Source organism: Cyanistes caeruleus, chromosome 18 (assembly GCF_971803275.1).
Source record: "Cyanistes caeruleus chromosome 18, bCyaCae1.hap1.1, whole genome shotgun sequence".
Taxonomy (NCBI): domain Eukaryota; kingdom Metazoa; phylum Chordata; class Aves; order Passeriformes; family Paridae; genus Cyanistes; species Cyanistes caeruleus.
This window is the reverse complement of record NC_141718.1, coordinates 299,872-322,509: the sequence shown is the minus strand read 5'-3', so window position 1 is coordinate 322,509 and position 22,638 is coordinate 299,872. Positions and strand designations below refer to the sequence as shown.

Genomic DNA, 22,638 nt, shown 5'->3' with positions numbered 1-22,638 from the left:
GGGAGAAAATGAGAGGGGATAGTTTAGAAGAAAAGTGAAATGAAGACATTGGAGAGTAGCAAAAGACAAAACTGAAGACAGTAGAAACCAGGCATGGAAATAATCCTCTCTAAGTAGAGAGCTAAAACCCTGTAGAAAGGGCTTGAGGGCGATAGGAGGTTCACTCAGCGTAGCAGTGTGTCATATTCTCACAGGTTTTTCCTTTCCATCCATCCCAAATTTTCATCCAGTTCAGCTGAGTCACTTCAGGTGGTGTGTGAAAGCCTCTTTGCACCTTAGCAAGGCCAGCATCACCTTCAGCCCGTGTGAAAGAGCTTTGTGTTTGTGGTTTGGCTTGGATGGAGGCAGAACCTGTGTTCTGCAGGGACCAGTCCCAGCATCACCCACATCTGCAGCATCTTGGGCACTCTCAGGGGTCCTGCTCGTTTAGCGAGGCTTGAGAAACTCACACAGGCTCAAGCTGCAGTTTAATAGCTGCAGATTTTCTCTTAAACCTATTCTGAAGCTACTCTGGTGAAACTGGGACAGGAGCACCAGAAAGCAGGACCTGTTTTATATCACAGGATTTGCATCCACAGTTCTTTAGGTTATTAAAACATTCCAGACACCTGAGGGTGTTTGTGGGGGAAATGGAAATATTATTTAGAAACAGGAAAATGGAAATGGAAGCACAAGGTGTTAGCCAGCACTGGGGTTTTTACAGCACCAGAAAATCCAATGTCTCTACTATCTGCAGCTCTGGATCAGGGTTTTTATCTCTTTCTCACTCATTACTCCTGCTTGGCATTGCTGGAAGCTTCCAAGTGGAGAGGTGAATGAGCTGCTTTTGTTTGTGATATATCTATAAAATTACCTCTCTGTTTTAAGACTGTCCTCAATAAATAAAAAAAAAAGATAAATATTTTCTGGGAGGCCTTTCTGAAAGCCTACTTTACTTTCTCATCAATGGTAACAGGACAGACCTTGCTGCTGGCTGGGCTGCTTTTTCTATTTCACAACTAGAGAGTTGTCAGCTCTAGGAGTAGCAGGAACAAGATCTGCCTTTTTACAAGTATTCTGCTAGAAGGAGGGTGTTTCACATGGTGCTGCAAGAGAGACACGCCTGGGTTTAGCCTGGAAAGGCTCAGCTTCTCAGTGCTTTTATAGAAGGCAATTTTGCCATATAAGAGTAACTTCTTAGGCAACAATTAAGGCAAAAATCCACCAGAACGAGCAGCGACTTTGCTTTGGATTTTATGTACAAATCTGCAACTAGGTATTATACAAAATTATACACAGACCAACCTCCTGCTACTTCACTGTGTGCTGTTTTTCTGCTGCTTTGTGATTCATATTGTTTGGCTACTCAAAAGTTGGAAATGATCCATTTGACAGAACTAGCCTGTAAGTCAGCTTTATGTTGCATTTATATTTTTGTGGACTAATCTTCTGGTAGAAATCAAAAGGCATTAAAATGGATTTTATAGCCTTATGATAAAATTAACTGGAAAGGCTTTTACAGCTTTTGTCAATAAGCTAATCTAGTTTAATAATATGTCAGTGAACTTTGTGAAATACTAAACCACACACAGACCTCACTTACACGAATTAACCCCAAATTTATTGCTTTTGAATACATGTGGTCCCATTGGATTTGCATTAGAAAGTCCTTGTGCTAGTCCAAGTGAGTCTGCACAGGAAAGCCTCAATTTTCATTATACACCAAGTCCCAGCATTTTAATTTTCATTGGAGTACAAAATCCCAAATCACCAACATAAAGAATAAAATGCCAGCACAGCACAGCTTAGCTCAGCAAAGGGAATTCACCATTGCCATCTGAGGCAGAACTGGTTCCTACTGGTGGTGCATCATGTTGGGCAATGCTAGGGGGTTTTTATTTTTATTTTTTTTTTAAAGGTAAGAGGATTTGTTACTCTGAAGCTGTATGAAAATGCAGGAGAAAAATGAAATTGTCTATTGCTTTCTCTTTAAGACAGTTTTACTTAGAGATTTAGCATTTAGCCTGTAAAAGTCTATGGAAATTAAAAAAAAAAAAAAGAAAACCAATGGGACTGTGTCACAAAGAGCTAATGTATTCATTTTTACTCTTTATTTAGCTGCCTTGCAAGATATTGGCCATTCTCCTTCATTTTTTCTTCCTGAGTGCATTTGCGTGGATGCTGGTGGAAGGATTTCATCTTTACAGCATGGTGATCAAAGTATTTGGGTCAGAAGAAAGCAAGCACTTATATTATTATGGAATTGGATGGGGTAAGCATTTAGTAGCTGCTTATTTTAAGTCTCCTCACTATAGGACAAGATTATATTCAGAGCATATTTGAAATTGTCATCTTGTGATCACAGTTTGCCTTACTGAGAGCAGGTCCGTTGGATGAGAAAATGTTTAATTTTTCTGACTGCAATTTGAATTCAAAACACGCAGTCCTTGAGCCCAGTTCCACTGCAGGGAATGCCACAACCTCCCCAGGCCAGGCCAGACCAGACCCTTCATTCCCAAACCAGCAGCAGGACTGTGGGAGGGAAGGCTCTCTACACTGCTGTGTTCTTTTTTTGGCTCTAACACACACCCGTGGCTTGGTCTATGTGGATTCTGCAAAGTCATGCATGAAAAATGGGCACAGCAGCACAGAAATGTCACAACACTTCATTGGCTGGTGCTTTGTGCCTTGAAATCCTTCGAGCAGCAGAGTGCCCAGAACCCCAATATCATTACTGGGATGGAGAAGTGGTTCTGTGGCACGGGAGTGTCTCAGACAACAGTTCAAGCCTTTCTAGGAGCAATCATGAAACATAATCCGTGGGCATATTTGGAGAGCCAGCACTGAGAGCAGGGAAAAGCCCTGGGAGCAGCAGTGGTGCCCAACAAAGCTCCACACTCGGAAGGAGAGGGAGCCTCACACGCTGAGTCAAAGAACAGGTGGGAAAAAGTAGAAAAGGAATATTCATGCAATTACAGACAGTTTCAAAATATGTTAAAATATGCATTATCTCTCCTCCCCTCCAAATTCATTGGGAGATACAGCAAGAACAATTATATCCATAACACAGGCCTGCTGCAGTCACAATTGAAATATTTAATACTTATTTGGCACCACACAGATCTGGGTGATAGTAATGCTGTGAAACATACATGTATTTCAGGAGCTACCTACTTGTCCTTTTTTTTAGTATGTCTTTTTTATTTTGTGTGTCTTTCCTCATTCATTTAAAAACGTTCTTAGCAGCTGTGCCTAAGGGCCACAGTCCCCTGGGGAAATGGGTGCCCAGGCTGGGGGATCACTGCAGCTGGAAGGTTCTGTCCTTTGCCCTCCCTGTGTGACAGGTGCAGGAATAGCACATCCATGTGCCATTTTCTGCAAGGTTTATTGGCTGTAAAATGGCAGTGATTTAGCAGACACAGGAGCACACCAGACATCTGATTGATTGGGTAAAAAAATCCCCAAAACTGTTTCTTTGCCCTGGTGATTCAGCACATCGGGCAGAGGTGGTTGTAGCAAAGGTTTTGTGCCACTGTTTGTAGGATGCTGGTGGCAGAGTTTGTGATACTGGATGTTTTCCCATTTCAGACAGTTTCCCCTCCTTTAGAAACTCTCACAGAGTGAAGACTTCGTTCTGAGCTGTCAAAAGACATAAATTCCATTATTTGCTGTTAGTTGATGTAGTCCTTGACTTCTGCCCAGATCTGATACAACACAGCAGAAGAAAATCATAGAAAATGAACTTCCTCAATATAAATGAGAATATACTCATCCCCACCAAGCAAAGTAGATCTTTTCATCATTGGAAGGAAATACACTTTCATTTGTTCTAATGCTTCATCTTTCTCAATAAATGACATATTTAGCCTTTCAGAATTGATGTCCTAAAATTACTTTTAATTGTCTATCACAGAGTTTCTACAGCCTGGTTTTTTGGGCTTTCTTTTATTCTTTGGGTTTTTTTCATGTATAGAAGACACAGAAACTTTCAAAATACAATGCTTCTTAACTACTGAGTATATCCCATATTTATAAATATATATTCATATCAATATATAAATATTTATAAATGTGCTTCTAGCTGCAGTTATTAAAGAATGAAAATATTTCTTCCAAAAATGATATTTCTGCCAGTACTGGAAAACTTTACGCAATTTGTGAGAATTATAGTAAATTAAGCAGAAATTGCCTGTCAGAGAATTTTTTAAAACCCTCATGCAGAAAACTTAAAGAATTAAAAAGAAAATTGAAACTTTAAGCTATCATGTCTAATACTCTGTCTGGGACCTGTTTATTAAATTCTGTAAGATGATAAAAGCTCAAACTGTCACATTTTATTAAATCACACAGGAATTAACAGGCAATCATTTAATATTTGAAGGGCTGGGTTTTACTGTATTTGGAACTGCTGGCAATAAACTCCAGCTCCTGGCCTGGAATGAAGAGCCAGGACCTGGCAGTGCTGGGACCAGAGCAGCTCCTGACACCAGGACAGAGCTGCCTCTGTGTATTTGTGTAATTCCTGTGGATCAGGAGCAGAATTGTCTGTGTGTAATTCCTGTGGATCAGGAGCAGAATTGCCTCTGTGTAATAATCTTGCAGACCTATGACATATTTATGTTAAAATCAGCCTTGAGTGGGCACCTGGGACACTCTGAGTTTGCTTCTGTCTCTTGCTGCTGGGTGTGATGCTCTGGATAACCAAATGTCACCACTCTTGTCCTCTCGCCTGCTCTTCATGCACCCTGAGAGAAACTCTGCTCTCCTGTCTAAGATGTTCTGAATTCTTGAGCAAAAGTGCACTTCCCTGAGGGAAAGTGGTTAAAATGAGGCTGCCATTGCTTCACATTGTCACTGCTTGGGCAGCAAGAGGCAGAGAGCCCATAAACCAAAGCCAGGCTTAAAGAGGACTGTGATCCCAAGGAATTAGCACTGATTCAGGTTAACATTTAAACTAGTACTCTATTAAAAACTCATTTTGTTTGTCTGACATCAGTTGATTAAAACACGCTGGATGTCAAGTTAGACTTAATTTGAAAATGACTCTGAGCTATTCTGTTTATAGAAAATTTAGCAGAACTTGCAGGGCTTACTGGAAGATGTACTTTTATTCTTAATACTGCATCTGCCTTCCTGCAGGCTGCCCACTGCTGATCTGTGTCATTTCTGCAACCTCGTCCCTGGACAGCTATGGAGAAAGTGGCAAGTGAGTATGAAAAACCCTCCCTGCCGGTGCAGGAAGGATGAAAATCCAGTGTGGAGGAAATTTGTAAATGCGTGAACTGGGCTGTGGTGCTGCAAGATCCTCCTGGGGAGCAGGGGGGAGAGTCTGCTAAAGGATGACTTGTGTGGATATGTTGTTAAACATAGAAGCCCCAAGCCTGGTTTTCACAGAGATGATGCACAAAGAGCTCCTGAGATGTTTTTCCTGCTTTTCACTGAAGAGCTCCTCAGTGAGCTCCCTGCCCAGGGAGAAAATCTGCACTGAGATGAGAGTAATTGTTGATTAAAGATGTTCAATCTTCTGAAGAAAACTGCAGCTGCACACCTGAAATCTGGAATGGATAATGTCCAAAACTTTGAAAATTAATTTCCTTTCTAATTTGTGAAAAGAAGAGCAAATTTATCTAAAAGAACACCATAGGATTTAATCCTAAATAAGTTCACAGTAAACTGGTTCATCTCTTCAGGGCTGGAAGAAGGGCCAGTGAGGCTGACTGTGTTTGCCAGCCCCCTCCCCAGCAGGAGAGGCAGGGAGGGCTTTGGTTTGTCTCTGGCTGCAGTGAGACAAATTCACTCCAATGAGAGATTTCACAGTGCTCCAGAGTTGAAATGGCTGCCTGTGGCCGAGGATACCAGAACAACAAATTGCAAACAAAACACCTCCTCCTCCCCTTCTTTGCACTCCTGTGAAGGTGGGCTGGGGCAGAGAGGTGTCACTGTGTGACAAATCCACCAGGAGTGTGAGGGGAAAAGGAGCTTTTTCCTGATGTGCCGTTCCCTCTCTCGCTTTCAAAATTCATCAGTCTTTTTGCACTCTCTCTTAGTTGTTTTAGAAGTTGGGGTGATTTTAAATTAGTAACATAACTAATTAAATGACTGTGTGTTTCCTCCAAACCAACTCTGATCTTCCCCTGCAGCTGCTGGCTCTCTCTGGAGAATGGAGCAATCTGGGCTTTTGTGGCACCAGCGATGTTTGTAATTCTGGTAGGTACAACCACAGCAGCCGCTGCTCCTCGTGGCTCCTCCGTGCCAGCCACACTGCAGGACTGGCTCAGGGCCTGGGCTCACACCTTGTGCCAGCCCAGTGAAACAGCACTCCTGAATGCTCCAGAAATTCTTGATTCCTGCTCCCAATTTTTGTGTTGTGCATGGGCATGCATTAGTTCATGAATATTAATTCTCACACTGTTAATTTCATTATTCAAAGAGAAAGATAGGACATAAAACAGTGGGACAGCCCTGCTATGTGATACCAAGTGCTCCTGGGGGTTTTGGCAGTTCTCAGAAACAGCCCCAAAGACCATTTCATGTTTCACACCGGTGAAAGATGAAACCCCAATTCCACCCCGCTGCTGTTTGAAGCTGTGGAGTGTCCCCAGGGGAGATGGTGACCAGAGCAGAGGCTGTGTTGGAACAGGGTGTGACTGTCACCCTTCAGGGGCTGGGGGAGGCACCAGCCTGCCCCACACCCCTGTCCCTGCAGTGCTCACAAATCTGATTTTGTCCCCTGGTTTGCAGGGCTCAGGTTGGGCAGGGCAGGGATGTTCAGGTGAGTTTGTAGGGCTCAGGTAGGGCAGGTTGGCTGCTCTGGGCTGTTCATTTGAGTTTTCTGGGCGCAGGTTGGCTGCTCAGGAATGTTCAGGTGAGTTTTCTGGGCTCAGGGGCTGTCACAGCCCCTGTGCCAGCTCTAATGAGCTGCCCCTTTCCAGGGGAGGGGGCAGGGTCACAGCTCCAGCTCTGGCACACGAACACTCCACAGCAGCTCACGATGCTCACACATTAAATTGCAGTCAGTTGTAGCTACACCACAGCGATTACTCCAGGAGTCAGGAGTGCTTGCAGAGACCTGTGTGAGAGCAGCACCTCCTCAGCTCTGCCTCTGATACTTTTATTGACCAGGTAACCTACAGTGTTTTCTGCAGGCCGTGGTGTCAGATTCAACGCCTGAAGATGCAATAGACTCACTGATCCGTGAAACCAGGTTACATTTAAAGCTTCATGTAGATTTTCAGAGGCATGGACATTAAAGAAATAGCACAGAGAAACTTGCCCAGATTTCATCACACAGAAAACCCCCACAAATCCTGTTTACAAGCTAAAGGAAGGAATATATATATATATATATATGTTATACATATAGTTATATATATATATAACTATATATTTATACAACTAGTGTTTAACATTGCATACCTCTGTAACTATTTGGCAAGCAGAAGGTACACCCTGGACTTCTGCATGTGAGTTTAAATTCAAAGGTATGTAGATATTGATGATTGGAGAGCAATTAAAATAATCTAATATTCATATGTCCCCTCCTCACGTTAGCACTTGCTTTCTGGCCATTGATCAGCACCAGAGGAGGAAATGAGGTGCAGTCAGTAACACCAAACCTCTCCAGGCTGCTGCCCCAGGGTGGTGGTGGCCAGAACACACCAGGTAGTGAAATGCTCAGTCACCTGAGCAAGCACAGCCTCCAACAATTGGCATGTGCAGCTGCTTGGCAGAAAGGGTTGAATTGTCTGGCTCTAACTCATGACAGATAACATTTGTGCAGCTCAGATCATGTTCTTGTAGGGATACAAATACTTTCAGAAAGAGTGAGCTCACAAGGCTGATGCACGTAGAGCAATTTGTTAAATAGTCTAAGCCCAGCTCTGCCCAGAATAGCAGCGAGTGAGCTGACAAATTACCTCTCTGGGCATTGGATATTCCAGCTGAAAAATGTGTTAGTGCCCATAGGGAAATAACAGGGCTAAACACTGTGCCTGTGTTCTTTCAGTACAAATTAGCCACCAGTTGCATAAACTAGCATTTAAGTCTGAGAAAATACTTCTCAAAAAGCAGTTTTTGACTAGTTGGATCCACAGTGTCTCTGCCAAGAAAAAGGATTATGCTGTGAGGGAAATGGGGATTGTTCCTTTCAACTCCCACTCCCCAGAGACAAGGCAGACCCCGTCCCCTTTTATCCTGCCCCAGCCCCACAGGCAACCCAGACCCCACGGAGCCTAAAGCAGAATGAGCTGGAGGGAGTGTTACTGGGGAAACACTCACACATCTTTTCCAGGCAGTAATTCACAGAACCTCCCAGCCCTGTACAGAATCCCATACCAAATATGCTCTTTCCTTGGGGTTGGAGGCAAGGGATGTGATGAAGGAAAGAGTTCCTTCTAGATGTAGGTCTTTTGGCTTCTACCTACATCTCAAGGTTTTAAGATTAAATCCACAGCACACAGCACACAAGGCTCTATATCATCCTCTTAAAGCAGCTTCACAAAAAGTCCTCACAATTAATTTGCAATCCAAACTAAGCCCAGCCCAAGTTGCCCTGGGTCGTGTCTTCAGTGGAAAAAAATCCCAACTTGAAAAGCACCTGAATTTCTGACACAAGACATTAAAACTTGTGGCAGAAGGCTTTGTTTGTTAGCAGCCATCTGCTGCCTCGCTGTGCTCCACAGCTAGGGCAGAGTTAAGGGAACTCTGTGGAAAGCATCTGTGTGCAGGGCACACAGGCAGAGCTGCAGATGGGATGAGGAGGAGATACTGGGCTGCAGGGGCAAGGCCCCTCTTTTGTTTCCCTGTAAATTGTTATTTTCCTGGTGGTCCAGTTCGGGTGAGAGTTTGCAGGGTTCTGGGTATAGCACAGAAATGGTTTTCTCAAAAATGCTCATTACCACCTCAAAGGATTTATAGAAGTTATTTACAAAATATGATTTGGTAGAAATAGGGAAAGTGATCCCAAGACCATTGAATTTCACCTCTTATCTCTGTAAAACTGATTGAACAACAAGTACACTTGTTATTGAGGAGCTGGCAGTTCCATGGGATATCCTTTGAATAAACTCAAGAGCCATGGCAAAAACAAACTATTACAGATATGCTCTGATTCTACAGCAGATGATGATCTGCCCTTAGAAACCTAAAATTCAAAAAGGGATCAGAAGATTTGAAAAAAAACCCTAGGAAATCATTATAATAAAATTTAAACACCTTTAATTTGCCCTCATCCTCAGAGTTAGAATATTTATGTCAAAGCAGAGGATTATTATTGAGTTTTAACTGAGGAACAGTACTTTTTTGAAGTCTTCTCTTTCTTTTTGCTCTGTAGTTTAGGATAGTTTTGTTCTGCCCTTGTTCTTGATGCTTTGTGCAACTTTGGACAGGAAGGGGAAAATATGTCTTTCACCTTCCCATTGTCTACCTTTTTTTTTTCTTTAAACCCAAGGTCTCTGCACAGCAAGACAGTCTTTGCCACATTTCCTTTAAGATTTCCCTCTTCCTTCACCTGTGACTCCAGCACAAACTTTCTTTTGTTGAACATTTTCAGTCTTAGTCTTTTCAAGATTTCCTACTTTTCTGTCGGGAATTCTTTTCATTTTATTGATGTTTCTGCTGGACCTGACATCAAAAAGAGTGGAGCCTTTGAAGGGAAGAGTTCAGATTTAACATATTTTTCTCGTTTCTCCTTTAAAGTAGTGGTGTAGCTAAACTGTAAGCAGGCTTTGGTAAGAAGCAGGAGCTGTACCCCTGAGGTGTGGCAGGAAAGGTGCTCTCTGAAGTGTGCACGTGGAGCACAAAACCAAAGAGAACGCAGCCACGTGCCCTGGCTGAGGAAGTTCCTGCAGGAATTTTCTGTCATTTGTTGGCTGGCAGGGTATTTATTTACAGCCAGGGTATTTATTTGTGTCCTGGGGATCCTGAGCACCTTGGCTGTGAGGCAGTGCACAGACCCAGGCTGGGTGCTCCTGAAGGAAAAAGCAACAGCTTCCCACTGTGGGGGTGGAAATCATTGGCACCGGGCAAGCTACACCAGTCCAACCCTGCAAACCCCTTCTGCCAAACAAAGACAACACAGAAAGCTTCTGTTTCCTGTTGTGATTGTACAACACCCTCCAGGGCATCCTGCACCTCAGACTCAGCCACAGCTTGCTTTCCTGACTGAGTCTTGTTCCTCCTTTTCCTCCTCCAGGTCAATATTGGCATTCTCATTGCTGTCACAAGAGTCATCTCCAGAATCAGTGCAGACAACTACAAGGTCCATGGAGATGCTAATGCCTTCAAGTAAGTTTCTCTCATTGAGTGATAACAGCAATCTCACACGGGCAATGTTACACCGTGGCCTTCTCCCAGAGCACTGACATCATTCCTCTTCAGTAAAAAGCAAATACTGTTAAAGGTATCCTCCACTCCAATGCAGCCAGTTCACCACTAAAATAAATCATATTTAAATAAAGCTGAATGCTGCACAGGGTGAAACCTGTGCTTCAGCAGGAGCTGAAGTGCTTCCCTGCCTATTACAGTCTCCAGCACTTGCTGATTCATTATTTTCCCTTTCATTAATGGAGACTTTCCTCTTCCTGCTGTAGTCAAAAGCTGAATTTCACAGAGCTTCATTAATCTGTACTGGCTTATTGCAACTCTTCTGCTCCTTCTAAGGACAGGCCTTGTTTCTAGCCCCAGCTCAGTATAATATTTAGGCTCAGTATAATATTTAGGCATATGCTTATCTTTTAGGCTCTCTTGACACTGCAAGGCACACAGACTTAGACTGGATTTAAATGTGTGCCTAAATTCCAGCAGATCTTTATTTTATAGTGCCTTGAGCCTCTTGGGGTGCTGGCCTCTGAGAGTTAATCATTTTAAAATAGCACTGGCAAGTCTGGAGGGGAAAATGTAAGGCAGACACAAAGCTACCTCTGAATATACAAGGACAAATTCTGATTTCTGAAATATATAGAGAGATTACATGAGTGTAGCTAAGAAGATAATTTAATATATCGAGGCTAAATTAAGATGTTTAATTTGTGTCTCCTAAATAGAGAAATGACACAGTATATAAATAAAAGAATTTGGAATTTAGATAGAATAGAAATGTGCTGATGGCTTGTATTTAATGTTTCTGGGGCACAGGTTATTGTATGTATATGTATGATAAGGATTTGGTGCCACTGTTCTGAAATGGTATCATAAAGAATAATTTTTATGCTTGGATTACTTATGTAATTTTGAAAATGCCATTCATTTTATATATTGGTGACAGTTACCTAATTGAAGTTAGTTTAGTTATTGTACACTTATCCAACAGAGAAAGAAAAACAGTAAATAAGTCTACACAAAAATCTATAAGATAATTACACTGTAGTGAAATGAGAAGCCTGGGAATTAAAATGACTTTCAGGTTTGGCTGAGCTCCTGTGACATTCAGAAATACAAAGGAAATACAGAAACTCAGGAAGCAAATAACTGTATATTGTCAATGCCAATTTTTATGCACTATTGGAAGTTCAAAGACAAAGACACAACTCCATAGGTCCAAAGGAGCTCAGAAACTGTTCCATGTACTTGGATATGGAGCACATGCACTTAAGATACACTTTTATTTACTGCAAGGAATTGATTCAATACACACTGTACCCTGCACATTAACACTTCTTTTTTAAAAAGAAACCTGTGTGTATGCACATAAGTAAATAATTTTATGAATGATTGGTCCAGAATAAGAGTTAATGCCTTTAATGAGGAGTAAATGTTCTTAGCCCAAATATTATCAGCTGTAGATTTGGAATGGTGTAACTGTACTGAAAATGAGACTTCTCCAGGTACCCTGGCTAAGAGGTGCCACGTCATTTTCACTTCACAGTTTCAGGATTTGACCTAACAAAAGTTACAACAGGGAACAAAGTGATTATTAGAGGGCTGATGCATCTGAGAACTCAAACCATTAAGTTAGTAAGTGGAAATATGTTGTGATAGAACAGCTTTCCTCACAGAACTAAATTCAGTCAACACATACAGTCAATACAACAGAAGTTAAACAGAACATAGAAAATAGTTCTTCTGTAGATATCATTACAGAAATGGATCCTCAAAGGAAGTTTGAAATGAGAAGAGCTGCAGCTGATGTCTGTTAAATGTTCATCTCTCCCAAAAAGCTCTGATTTCTCCCCAAAGGCAGAGGAAATCGCAGGTGTGCTCAGACACCACCCCTGCATGGCTGGAGCCAGGTGTGAGACTCAGCCCATAACTGAGCAGAGATCACCTCAGGAAATCCTGAGAACAAAGACGTGGTTTGGGCCGTGATGGTATCAGCTAGAAAGGGTGTTTATTGCTAGAGAAGTGCTTAGTGCCGGAGCATGTTTAATTTCTGAAAAATTAAGTTGCTTGGCAATGCAAGTGGATATTACCAACAAGGCTTGTTTCTCTTGGCAACAAACAGCAGTAAACTGATGTAATTATTTAGAGTAATTGTTCCTGATTTTCCATATGGCAACAGGTCCTCTCAAATGCTGACTCAAACGTGACTGCAGAACATGCACAGCGTGAGCCAGTGCTCTGCTCGGAAGGCAGCATCTGACAAACTTCAGGTTTAAAAGCCAAAACAGAAAAGGAAGTTGTGAACAAAATTCCTTTTAGTGTCATAAAATTAATTTATTAATCATCTTCCCCACATTCACATTTCCCCCAGAACAAAGGGCAATTACTGGCTTATCGATCTCTTCAGGTTCAGATGTTCTTCTTGTCATAGAGAAGAACATCCTGCTGAACATCTTGTTCTGCTTTCACTGCCACTGGTGTGCTCATCTTTTTTTTTTGCTTAAAGGAAATAAAAATAAAGTAAATAAAAATAGTGTCCCTAAAATGAATTTAACAAGCAATATAAAAGACTAAGCTTTTATGATACATGAACTGCAAAATACCCAGTAATTTAAGGCTAAATGAAGACAATTAAACAGTTTTTGACCAGAGACACTAATTAAAGCATAGTAGACTCCTGTGACAGTCTGAACAGTAAATATTTGGTCACTGTAGTAATTTTCCTATGTGTGTGAAAATAGCTACTTTTTTAGTGTCTGAAACTTTAATTCTGCAAGAGCAGTTTACTGGAAACAGCTGAGCAAAGAATTATTATCATCTCCTATTTATTACTTGAATTTACTTAAGAACGTGCTTTCTGTATTGTTTTTGAAGCATATTGAACAAATATACAGAATATGATCTTTTCCTTTAGTTGTGATTGATTATTCTTGAGCCTTTTATCAGAGGATTAGCTATTGACTCTCAGCAAAATAATTCTGAGCAATAATTCAGTTGTGGCTTAATGAGAATGTTTTGCATCCAGGGAACAGATTTTCTACCAGAAAGCTAATTTAAATGTTTTAGTTTATAGAATGCTAAATCTAATACCTTGAAACATTTAAATGCATACATGCAGGATTTGTTTGAATTCTCCATTCTGTTTTCAGGGACATAACTAATCATATATTTGAGCTTAAGCATATGAGTAGCCCCTCTAAGCTTAATGCAATTAAAGCAGATTAGTTTAATGGAATTGCTCATATGCTTGAAAAGGCACATGATTATATTTCTGAGTTATGAACCATTTGGACTCTTTTTCTTACTTATTTTTGCTGCATCTAAAGACTTAACTCTACTCAGCACATTCATTGACTATGAGGACCTAAATAAGTTTTTCTTGCTTCCTGCCTCACCCTTTCAAAGTCTTGTTGCTTTTTGCATGCAAAGTGACTTCTCTGGTACAGTGAGAAAAGATCCCCAATGTGACAGTGTTAGAAATGTGCACATTTCTTTCCCCATGGGGACAACTCTTCCCTGATTACCTTTAGCACAGGTAATGATTTGACTGCCTGAGTTCCCTCAACTACAGGGGTTCGAGTATAACACAAAGAATTCTCAAAGATCTGTTTGGCACTGATGGATATTAATTGCAGCAGAGGAAGGAATGCCCAGCTTGTCTCTGTTCTGCAGGAATAGTGGTTTTAGTTTAGAAGCAAAGACACCACGTTTAGCCAATCCCCTGTGATTTCCCAGCCAGTTCACTTCTGCATTCTGCTGTCCAGAAGAGAGAGATTCATTTACTTTTCTTGAATAAACTGCCAAGACCAACTCTTATTAAATACATTCTCACTGCTTACTCTGAAATGGTCCAATGAGTTGGAAAAATCTCTGTCTTTTTTATAAACTGTACACTTCAGCACTCAGTGAACCGAGAGTGATAGCTATCATAATCATCCATGGAGAAAGCAATTACAGCAAAATTAGAGATATTTCTTAGCTTTTTACCCTATTCTTTCTTTCATTTTATTATTTTCTTCGTCCCTCAAACTCAGTGAAATAGTAAAACAGTTCTTTATTGGAAAAAAATGTTTACTTAAATTAATGACTGAAGATTGGGAAAATGGCAGCAGCTGTAGTGAATGGGAGCAAAACAGGGCTTCAGGAAAACCTCAGCACAGTCAGTCAGTCATGTCAGCTGCTGTGTTAGTTCCAGCTGCATTTTTTAATGCATCACAAAGCCCTGCACATGAAACTGAAAAGGGAGTTGTGAGCTTCAGTGCAGATCTGTTCCTTCCTTGGGTGGCCATGCACAGAAATCCCTTCCCTGGTGAATGAGGACAGCTCTGCTGGGGCAGAGCCATCGATCACAGCGAGCCTGCTCAGCCAAACTGCTCCTGCATTTAATCACTGCTCCATTCCGTGCCTCCTGCCTTTAATCACTGCTCCATTCCGTGCCACAGCTCTGCCTCGCTGTTTCACTTTGTTTATAAACACTCCCCAGCCCTTCAGCCCAGTCACCTCCTGCCTGGGACACAAATCCCGGGAGTCAGTGCTGATACCTTCGCTGCTTTAACATCAGCTCTTACTCTGCAAGCTCCTGAGTATTGGTTGCATTTTGTTCTTGTGATTCCATTCCTGTTTTGTGTCGTTTGGTGTCCAAAGACTCCTCATTCTAAGGATTATTCCCAGCTGTTCATTCTCACAGAATGTACTTGTCAATCAGAGCATCGCTTGAAGCTCTCACGAGAGCTCTCCTGCCAAAGCGGTACCACCATCTCCTCCCTAACTAAATTCCACCTCTTTGTGATACCATTAGAGAATTTTGCTTTTCTTTTTTTTTTCATTAATCTCCTTCCACAAGGAAGGTGAGGAGCAAGTTACAGTCTGTAAACTCTTCTGAAAGTCTACAGGGATTCAAAATGCACAGCACTAGAAAATCCTTTCTGTGCCTTTCTGGGTGGCAGATGCTTGCAGCGCAGCCCTCAGAGACAGGAGCACCTGCTTTTGTGCTCTAATGAAAAGGGAAAGAGCTTCTTCCATTTGCTGAGGGAGAGCCATCCCTGACAGAGCAGTGTGACAGGCCAAATCTGCTTTCAGCAATTCCTTTTCTTCACAATTTCTCCCTGTGTGTGAGGAAGCGTGTTCACTGAACATGGCTTCAAACAGCGTGCATGATGCACCTCTGAGAAAGTGCTGGAAGGAGGAGAGTTGACTGGCAACAAAGGAAATAATGAAAATGAAAGTATTAAGCACTGACAACTAGTGAGCTGAAGTGCTACTGCCAATGATAATGTCTTCAACCTAATTAAATTTTTGGCTCATTGAATATGACAAATACAAATGCAGTTTGGGTGTCTCCTTATTAGACTCAGGGTTTTAGAGGAAAAATAACATGGGTTTGAATGTTGCCAGCGAGGGTATTAATGAGGAAGTGCTAATCTTCTAGAGACCATAATGACAGTAATGGGTGTGCTTTCTTTGCTGCAGATGCTGAGAGTCACAGCGCTGCAGAAAGGCTCCAGGCCACGCTGGGATTGTTCAGGCCCATTTCAGGCCCATTTGGGGAGGAGTATTAAAAGATTAAAAGTATGTAAAGCATAGCTGCAGAGAGAGACATCTCTGCAAAAGAGAAAAACAGGGACAAATAGTAACAGGCTTAAAGTGCTGAAAAAAAATCAAATATCTTTAAGCTTAATGTGAGGGGAGTTGCAAAGCAATGGATCTGATTACCTGGAGAGCTGCTGCCTTTGAACAGCTTTCACAAGTGGTTGTACCCCTGCCTGTCAGGGCTAATTCTGCTGCCAGGAGCGACAGCCAACCCTGTCTCAGCTGGGTCAGATGACATTTGAGTCCTTCCACAGCTTATTCTTTTCTTGGTTGTCTCCTTCTGAGCCAGGACTGTCCTTCATGGGGATCATTTGGTGTCTGTCATTGCTCCTTAAGCAGGATTTGCTGCTCCAGGGCCTGTTGGTACTGGCTCCAAAGAGACAGCAGCTCTGATACTTGTGCCTGTTTCTTTCTGTGTTAGGAAGGGCAGCAAGACAAAATATATGGGTACAAAATATGCAGGAGAAACTTCATCCTTAAGAGGTGCTGGTTTTTCTGAGTATAAAGATAAAACAATTTTTATTAGATGTGCTTAGTCGTGTTTATTTTCACATCTGAATGTCAGGATAGAATAAGGCTTATTAAAACCTGGTTATTAAATCCCTGTGATGAAACCTTGCTGTGAACACACCAGGATCAGTGATGGAGGGTATGAGAGGAGGGGCCACCCTCCAGCTTTGATCATCCTGTCTAGATGGGAATGCCTGCAAGCTTGTGTTGTACTTATTGAGCTGTGGATGGATCATGTTCTTGACTCTGACCTGACACATTCCAAGGACTGCAGGTGGAGTCTGTCCTCTGCAGGAGCCTGGGGGATCTGATGGGGTCTCCTTAAAACAAACCAGGCTTTGCGCAGCATTTAATGAGAACAAAACTCTCTGCTGGCCCCTTGCCTGACTCATCACTCCTGATGAGTCCTTTGTGGCACACAGGGTGCCAGGAAGAGAGGAGTCAGGTGGAGGCTGTTGTTGGCACATCTGGGAACAATGGGTGCTGGTGTCACTCCACTGTCCCCTCCCTGCTGCCAAAGTTCTTAAAGGATAGCTTCTCTCCTTCTAGAATTATAACAACAGAAAGTTTCAGGTTCGGAAAATCTATAGCTTTGAAGTTCACATTCATTTGTTTTTAAAATGTCCTAGCTGGATTTAGTTTTCCATTTTTTAATATCAGATTTTAAGCCATGAAAGTGCTGGTGGGAGGACGGGGCTGTGAGTCACAGCTTGGAGCCTGGTTCCAGAGTAACAATTAAACGCTGCTCGTTCATCACAAAATGGGACAATTCCCTGTGAACAGCAATAACCTCAAGAGTTTGCTTGAACTGCTTCATTTACACCCTTGGCTCCAATTTATAATCCTGGAACTCTGTGTCAGCTTTATGCAGAATAATAAGAGCAAATATTCTAGTTGTGGCATTGCAGAATATAAATGTCATTTAAGCATGTGCCTTGTGCAGAGCTCTGGGCAACCTGTAAATCACTGCCCAGTCTGACACAGCTCGTAGCTGAGTGTCATTTACATATTTGCCCAATAAAGCACTCTGAAAATAAAATTAAATAAATGGAAAATACAGGTAATTACAATAAAGATACTGTCTTAGTATCAAAAATACTTTTAAACTTTTAGATGCTCTCTTCAGGTTGGTAATAAATGCAAGGGGTCACAGCTGGGCTCCAGCAATCCTTGCAGTCCTGTTTCTTTTTTCCTGGTGTGTACATCTGAGACAGGTGCCCAGGCAAGGGTACAGCTATTTATTTGTCACTGTTGCAGTTAAAGCTCGTGTGAACCATTGCACATTACACAGAAAATGACTTCTCTTCCTCGGTTTGTATGCCTGACCTTGGTCCTTTGCTGCTCGCTGCTGCTGCTGCCTTGGAAACGGGAGAATGATTGTTCTGTTGGTATCGTTGCATAATTAAAGGTCACTGAGAGAGACTGTTTGGGTCAAGAGATCATTTTCAGAATGCAGCTCCTCAGGGGCTGAATGTTATTCCACAAAAATTTTCTTCATGATTTGACGTGATCGTTACTTTGTCATCCTAAATTAAAATATAGGTCTCGCTGACATCAAGTTAAAAGCCAGAAATCCTCGCCAAACCCACAGATTCCCAGAGCTGCTTTTTCTGGGTGTTCCAGGGCCACAGAAGCACCAAGCTGTGCACATGGTGTCAGCTAGGGAGTGGTAAATGGCTGTGTAATTGCCACTGACAATTTGGAAATGTGTGTGGAAGGAAATCACTTTGACTGGTAAAAGCCTCTGGTGGCGAGGTTTTGAGTCTCTTCAGGGAGTAACTAGCTCAGAAGCTTTTTTTTCTCTTGAAAACTTGATGTTTCTGCAAGGACAGTTTGAGAAAGGAGCAATTGGAGCCTGGGCCATTTTTAGCAGGCCATATTTTCTAGATTACCAGTAATTGTTGGTGCTTGCCTCCAGTCTTTCCAAAGAACCACACTTTTCTTGAAAACTCAAACCCAACACGACACATGGAGCACAGAGTAGGGGCTACTTCATATTTTAGCATATGGTGTGCCTGCTTTGACATCCTGGAGTAAGGAAAACAAAATTAATCATGATGGGTTTTCATCACTGACTGCAGCTTCATAAGTCTTAAAAGCAGGGCTAGAAACTGTGTTTCGTTACAGTTATAATTAATTAAATGAAGCCAGCTCTGTGCAATCCTGTGCTTTGGACAAGTCTTGGAGATTTTGGGGAAAAAAGGCCTCATCCACATATCCCTCCTGGTCTGGCAAGGCAAAACAGATGTCACTGCCACACTCTCCTTTGCTTTCTTTTGGCCCAGAGGTTTTTGAAAGGTCTGTCTGCTTGTGGTTTCTCTCTCTCTGTTTTTGATGCCTTTCTTCTGCCCTGCGTGTCCTTCCTGAGCAGTGTGAGTGCCCTTTCCCATCAGTATTCCAGTCGTGTGAGTGCTTCCCTCACAGCTCCTGCTATGGAAGGAAAAGGGAGCGCTGTGGGGTCCTTCCCATAACTGCTGAAATGTGACAATCCCTCTTTATTAGCACTGCCTCTGTCATCTCAGTTTGCTGCTGGGAAAACAGAGATTTTCACCACATGATATGACAGCTATAAAAAAGATTGAGATGGCTGTGAGTAGCTCAATAAGACTAATTTTCAGAGTATTGTTTCAAGATGACTTGTAGAGATTTAGCCAATTAAAAGTAGTGAGAGTTGGGCTGCTGCAGATTCGTGTCTCGCACTGACAGTTTGCCTCGGGACAGTGTACGGAATTCTGTCATGAGGTGGGAGAACTGCACTGGGAGCTTGGAAAGGGGATGAAACAATGGAGATGGAGTCAGATATAATCAGGATATAATCAGATATAATGCAGCATCTGACCCTTTGAGACATTGGCATTTCTTTGTCCTTGGAGACAGGAAAGGAGATTTTTGGGAATAATCTGTCACAAGCAGTGCCTTCCCCTGGGCTGAACCCACCAGAGTTAGGCACCAGTTCTGTGCTAGGAGAGGAGTCTGAAGGATCAGACTGGTTTCAGAGCAGCCAAGGCTGGATTATCCTGTTGCTCCTGTATCTGACTTTACAATCATATTTGTCAATTATTTTATATTCTTGACCTAGAGACGGAACTAAGACCATGACCTGTTCAACCCAGGGCTTGCTCATGGCAAACTGGATATCTGTGAAACCAAATTCTCCTCCACAGCTCTTGCTGCTCTTTTGTCCTACCCTTGGAGACAAACTGGCCCCTAATAATAGCACAATATGGTAAAACGACCGCAAAAACAAAAAAAAATCCTTACCCATTAGAAAATTACAATTTATTTTCTTTTAAAAAACCCAAATGAATCCCTCCAGACTTTCTGGTCAATTTGCTTTTGTGAGACTATTAAAGAAAACCTGCAATGGAAATGGGTAATATTTTCTTGTCTCCTTTTTCCCCCTCTTAGCTCTAGAAAGTAACTCCAGAATCTTTTAGGGAAAAACCAAACACTGTGGGAAATAGGCAAGTGAACATTTGTATTCAAGAAAGGAATAAATCTTCACTATTGTAAAGATCAGGGCCAATTATTTTCCTTTTAAACTGCTTTCATTTTCCACATGATTTTCTATGGATTTAATTATTTTGGCTTCTGGCCATGGTCATCATCAAGCACTCCTGGGAAATTTGTTCTGTCATCCATTTCTGGAGTCTCACACACTTTCAGCAGCCACAGCTTTTGGATTTCCAAAAAGCATAACCTGTGACTGAAGAAGAAACCTGCCCACCCTGTGTACCTGTGCTGAAGAAACGCAGCAGTGAGTGTGAACCCGTCCTGCAGGATGGTCTCTGTCAGCTGGGATTGTTCCCAGCAGGTCTGCAGTGCCTGCCTGACTGGCTGGGGATATTTGTCCTGCATGCTCCTTTGGCAGTTGCTATGGAAAAGAGAAAACACGTTCTGTTCCACCGGGGCTCCTCCTGAGGTTCGAGTGATGCTCCAGGAGAAACAGAGCATGACAGGGAGCACAGAGACACAGGAGGGTTTGGAGATTAAACACAAATCTGCAGCAAGGCCGTTCAGAGCGGTGGGGATTGCTCGGGGATCAGAGGAGCTCCTGGGTGTGCTGGGAGGGAGAGCAGCAGAGGGGTGTGCAGGGCTCCCAGGGCTGCTCTCCTCACCCAGCCCCGTTCATTAACTCCCCTCCATTGCTCATCAAACACTTCTGCTCTGACAGTAAACTCTCATTTGCTTTGATAACTTAATGGCAAAGCTCAGTGGGAAATTAGCTCTTACCTTGGCCTTGGGGATTGAGAAGCAGAGAATGCTTCTCAACAGCAGTGCAGTGAAAGAATTAGCACCAAAAAATGTTGGAGAAAGGAATTATAGAAAAAAAGTGGTAAAATCCAGGTTTGGTTTCCCATGGGAAATCACAAAGTCCTAAAATTCAGCTTGCAAGGACATTATGTTTTAATTCTTCATATTTATTTTTAATAACTTGCACTAAAGACCAGGAGAAGGATATGTTTTGGTTCAGTACTTAATTTTTGGGAAGTATTTATTTTTTCTTTTGTGTTTTCAGAATCTGGAAGCAGTGGAGGTGACAAGGGACTTGAACTATGGAAAGCCTTAGCAAGACAGGGATTCCTGAATCCCTGGTTAGGTGCTTAAGTCAGAAGTCAGTGCTGCAGCCCCTGGAATTGCCTTTTCCATATTAAAATTCCTAAGGTAGCTCCAATTCTGGTCATGGCCTTAATTTTGTCTGGCTTGATGGGGATTTGAAGTGAGACTTGAGTTTCAGTCCCTGCTCTACTGAATATTTAATATAAATTCAGAAATATTAATAAAGCAAGGATTAGGTAGGACTCTCCTCTCTCAGGGAGTGCCTTGTGACTTATCTGTGGAGTTCACCTTCTCTCTCTGAGCCAGAGAACATTTAATTATTCAATATGAGTGGGTCAGGTTCAACAGCGAAGAATGAGCATCAAGCAGGGAGTCAAAACGCTTTTCTGCAGAAATGGAAAGTGCAACCCTCAGGCAAAAGAGTGATTTGAGCCCAGCCCTTCTGTATTCTGGGCAAATGCTGCATCTCCTAAAGGCAGTTTGAGATTTCTGGGAAGGCCCGAGAGAGGTGAGGCTGCTTTGGCAACATCTGCCTTCTTGTGAGGGTCTGTGGTGACAGGGCACACTGTTAAACACTGAGGGAGACAGAAAAGGAACAATTCCATCTCTCTTCCCACTCATGTGATCAAAATTAATCTGAATTTAGTTGCTGTTGCAGCCGAGGGTTTTTTTCTGTAGCTACAATGCTTTCATTTAGCAGCCTCTTCCTGGGTTAAAAATGACACCCACAAGAAAGCAATGATCTGAAGTGACTGTAAATGGTTCTTAGTCAGATTCACACAATTATTTTGAAAGTGCAAATAACATTTGGGAAATGGGAAATGGCCTCTGCAGTTATTAGTTTTGTCTTTTTTTCCCTTTAATTTGCTATAGTTGTGCCTAGAAATCACCCAAGATTAGGTAAGCAGCTGTGTATGTGCTGATTAAAGTGCATTCCTTGTGCCATCAGCCTGATTGTCTGTGCAGCCAGGATAAAGTGCAGCAGGAGGAGGAGGAGGAATTCATTCGTATTTGCAGGAACTCAGGAGCTGCTGCTTGGAGTCAGGAGCAGAAGTAAAATCCGTGTGAATCCTTTTAGGATGAAAATTGTACCCAGTAGATCAAGACTTGTAGCAGAGTCCAGAGCTGAATTTCATTTAGTAAAAAGCACACACAGCTGCTCTGATGTCCCCTCCTTGCAGTGTGGGAGTGAATTGGCTGCTGAGTTGGAGGGGCCTGAGGGATCTGGTCTGAGCTCTGCTGGGCAGCTCAAACACCCCTGGGCATTCCTCTGGCAAAAGAGGAGTTTTCTTCTTGAGGAGCACAAGGGAGCTCGTTCCTCTGGATCCCAAATGGGCTCAGTGGTTCTCCAGCAGCCCTCAAGATTGTTTTGTGTTTTTTCTGCCATTTGCTTCCTAGTTCCATCAAATATATGAGCTGTCACCATTATTCTCCTATTTGTTCTTTTGATGTTGGTGGCAGCTCAGCACCTGCAGCTCCTGGTTTTGCTCCTTGGAGTAAGGAGTGAGCTGTGGGTGGCACAGTGAGCAGCAGGGTCAGGGCTCAGCAGGGATGGCAGTGAGGACACCAGGGGTGTGTGTTGGCCTCCTGTGAAAATCACTTTCATGCACAGTCAGAATTGCTACTCATGGTTTCCCAGCATCTCCCCAACTTCCAACTTAGGGGCGAGTAAATGTCACTTGT

The 22,638-nt window shown here is 42.5% G+C and overlaps 1 protein-coding gene across 5 annotated transcripts in view; it reads left to right on the top strand.

Moving 5' to 3' along the window:
- ADGRD1 (adhesion G protein-coupled receptor D1) overlaps window positions 1-22,638 on the top strand; it is a 110,987-nt gene that overhangs the window by 76,582 nt on the left and 11,767 nt on the right. For 3 of the 5 annotated variants that reach the window (XM_086856477.1, XM_023937191.2, XM_086856478.1), the window contains 4 exons: window positions 2,098-2,251; window positions 5,119-5,185; window positions 6,120-6,186; window positions 10,172-10,263. In XM_086856477.1, coding sequence (XP_086712603.1) covers window positions 2,098-2,251; window positions 5,119-5,185; window positions 6,120-6,186; window positions 10,172-10,263 — 380 coding nt within the window. Of the gene's footprint in view, window positions 1-2,097; window positions 2,252-5,118; window positions 5,186-6,119; window positions 6,187-10,171; window positions 10,264-12,475; window positions 15,620-22,638 lie in introns of those variants that run through there. The other 2 variants (XM_086856480.1, XM_023937193.2) reach the window with 1 other exon arrangement.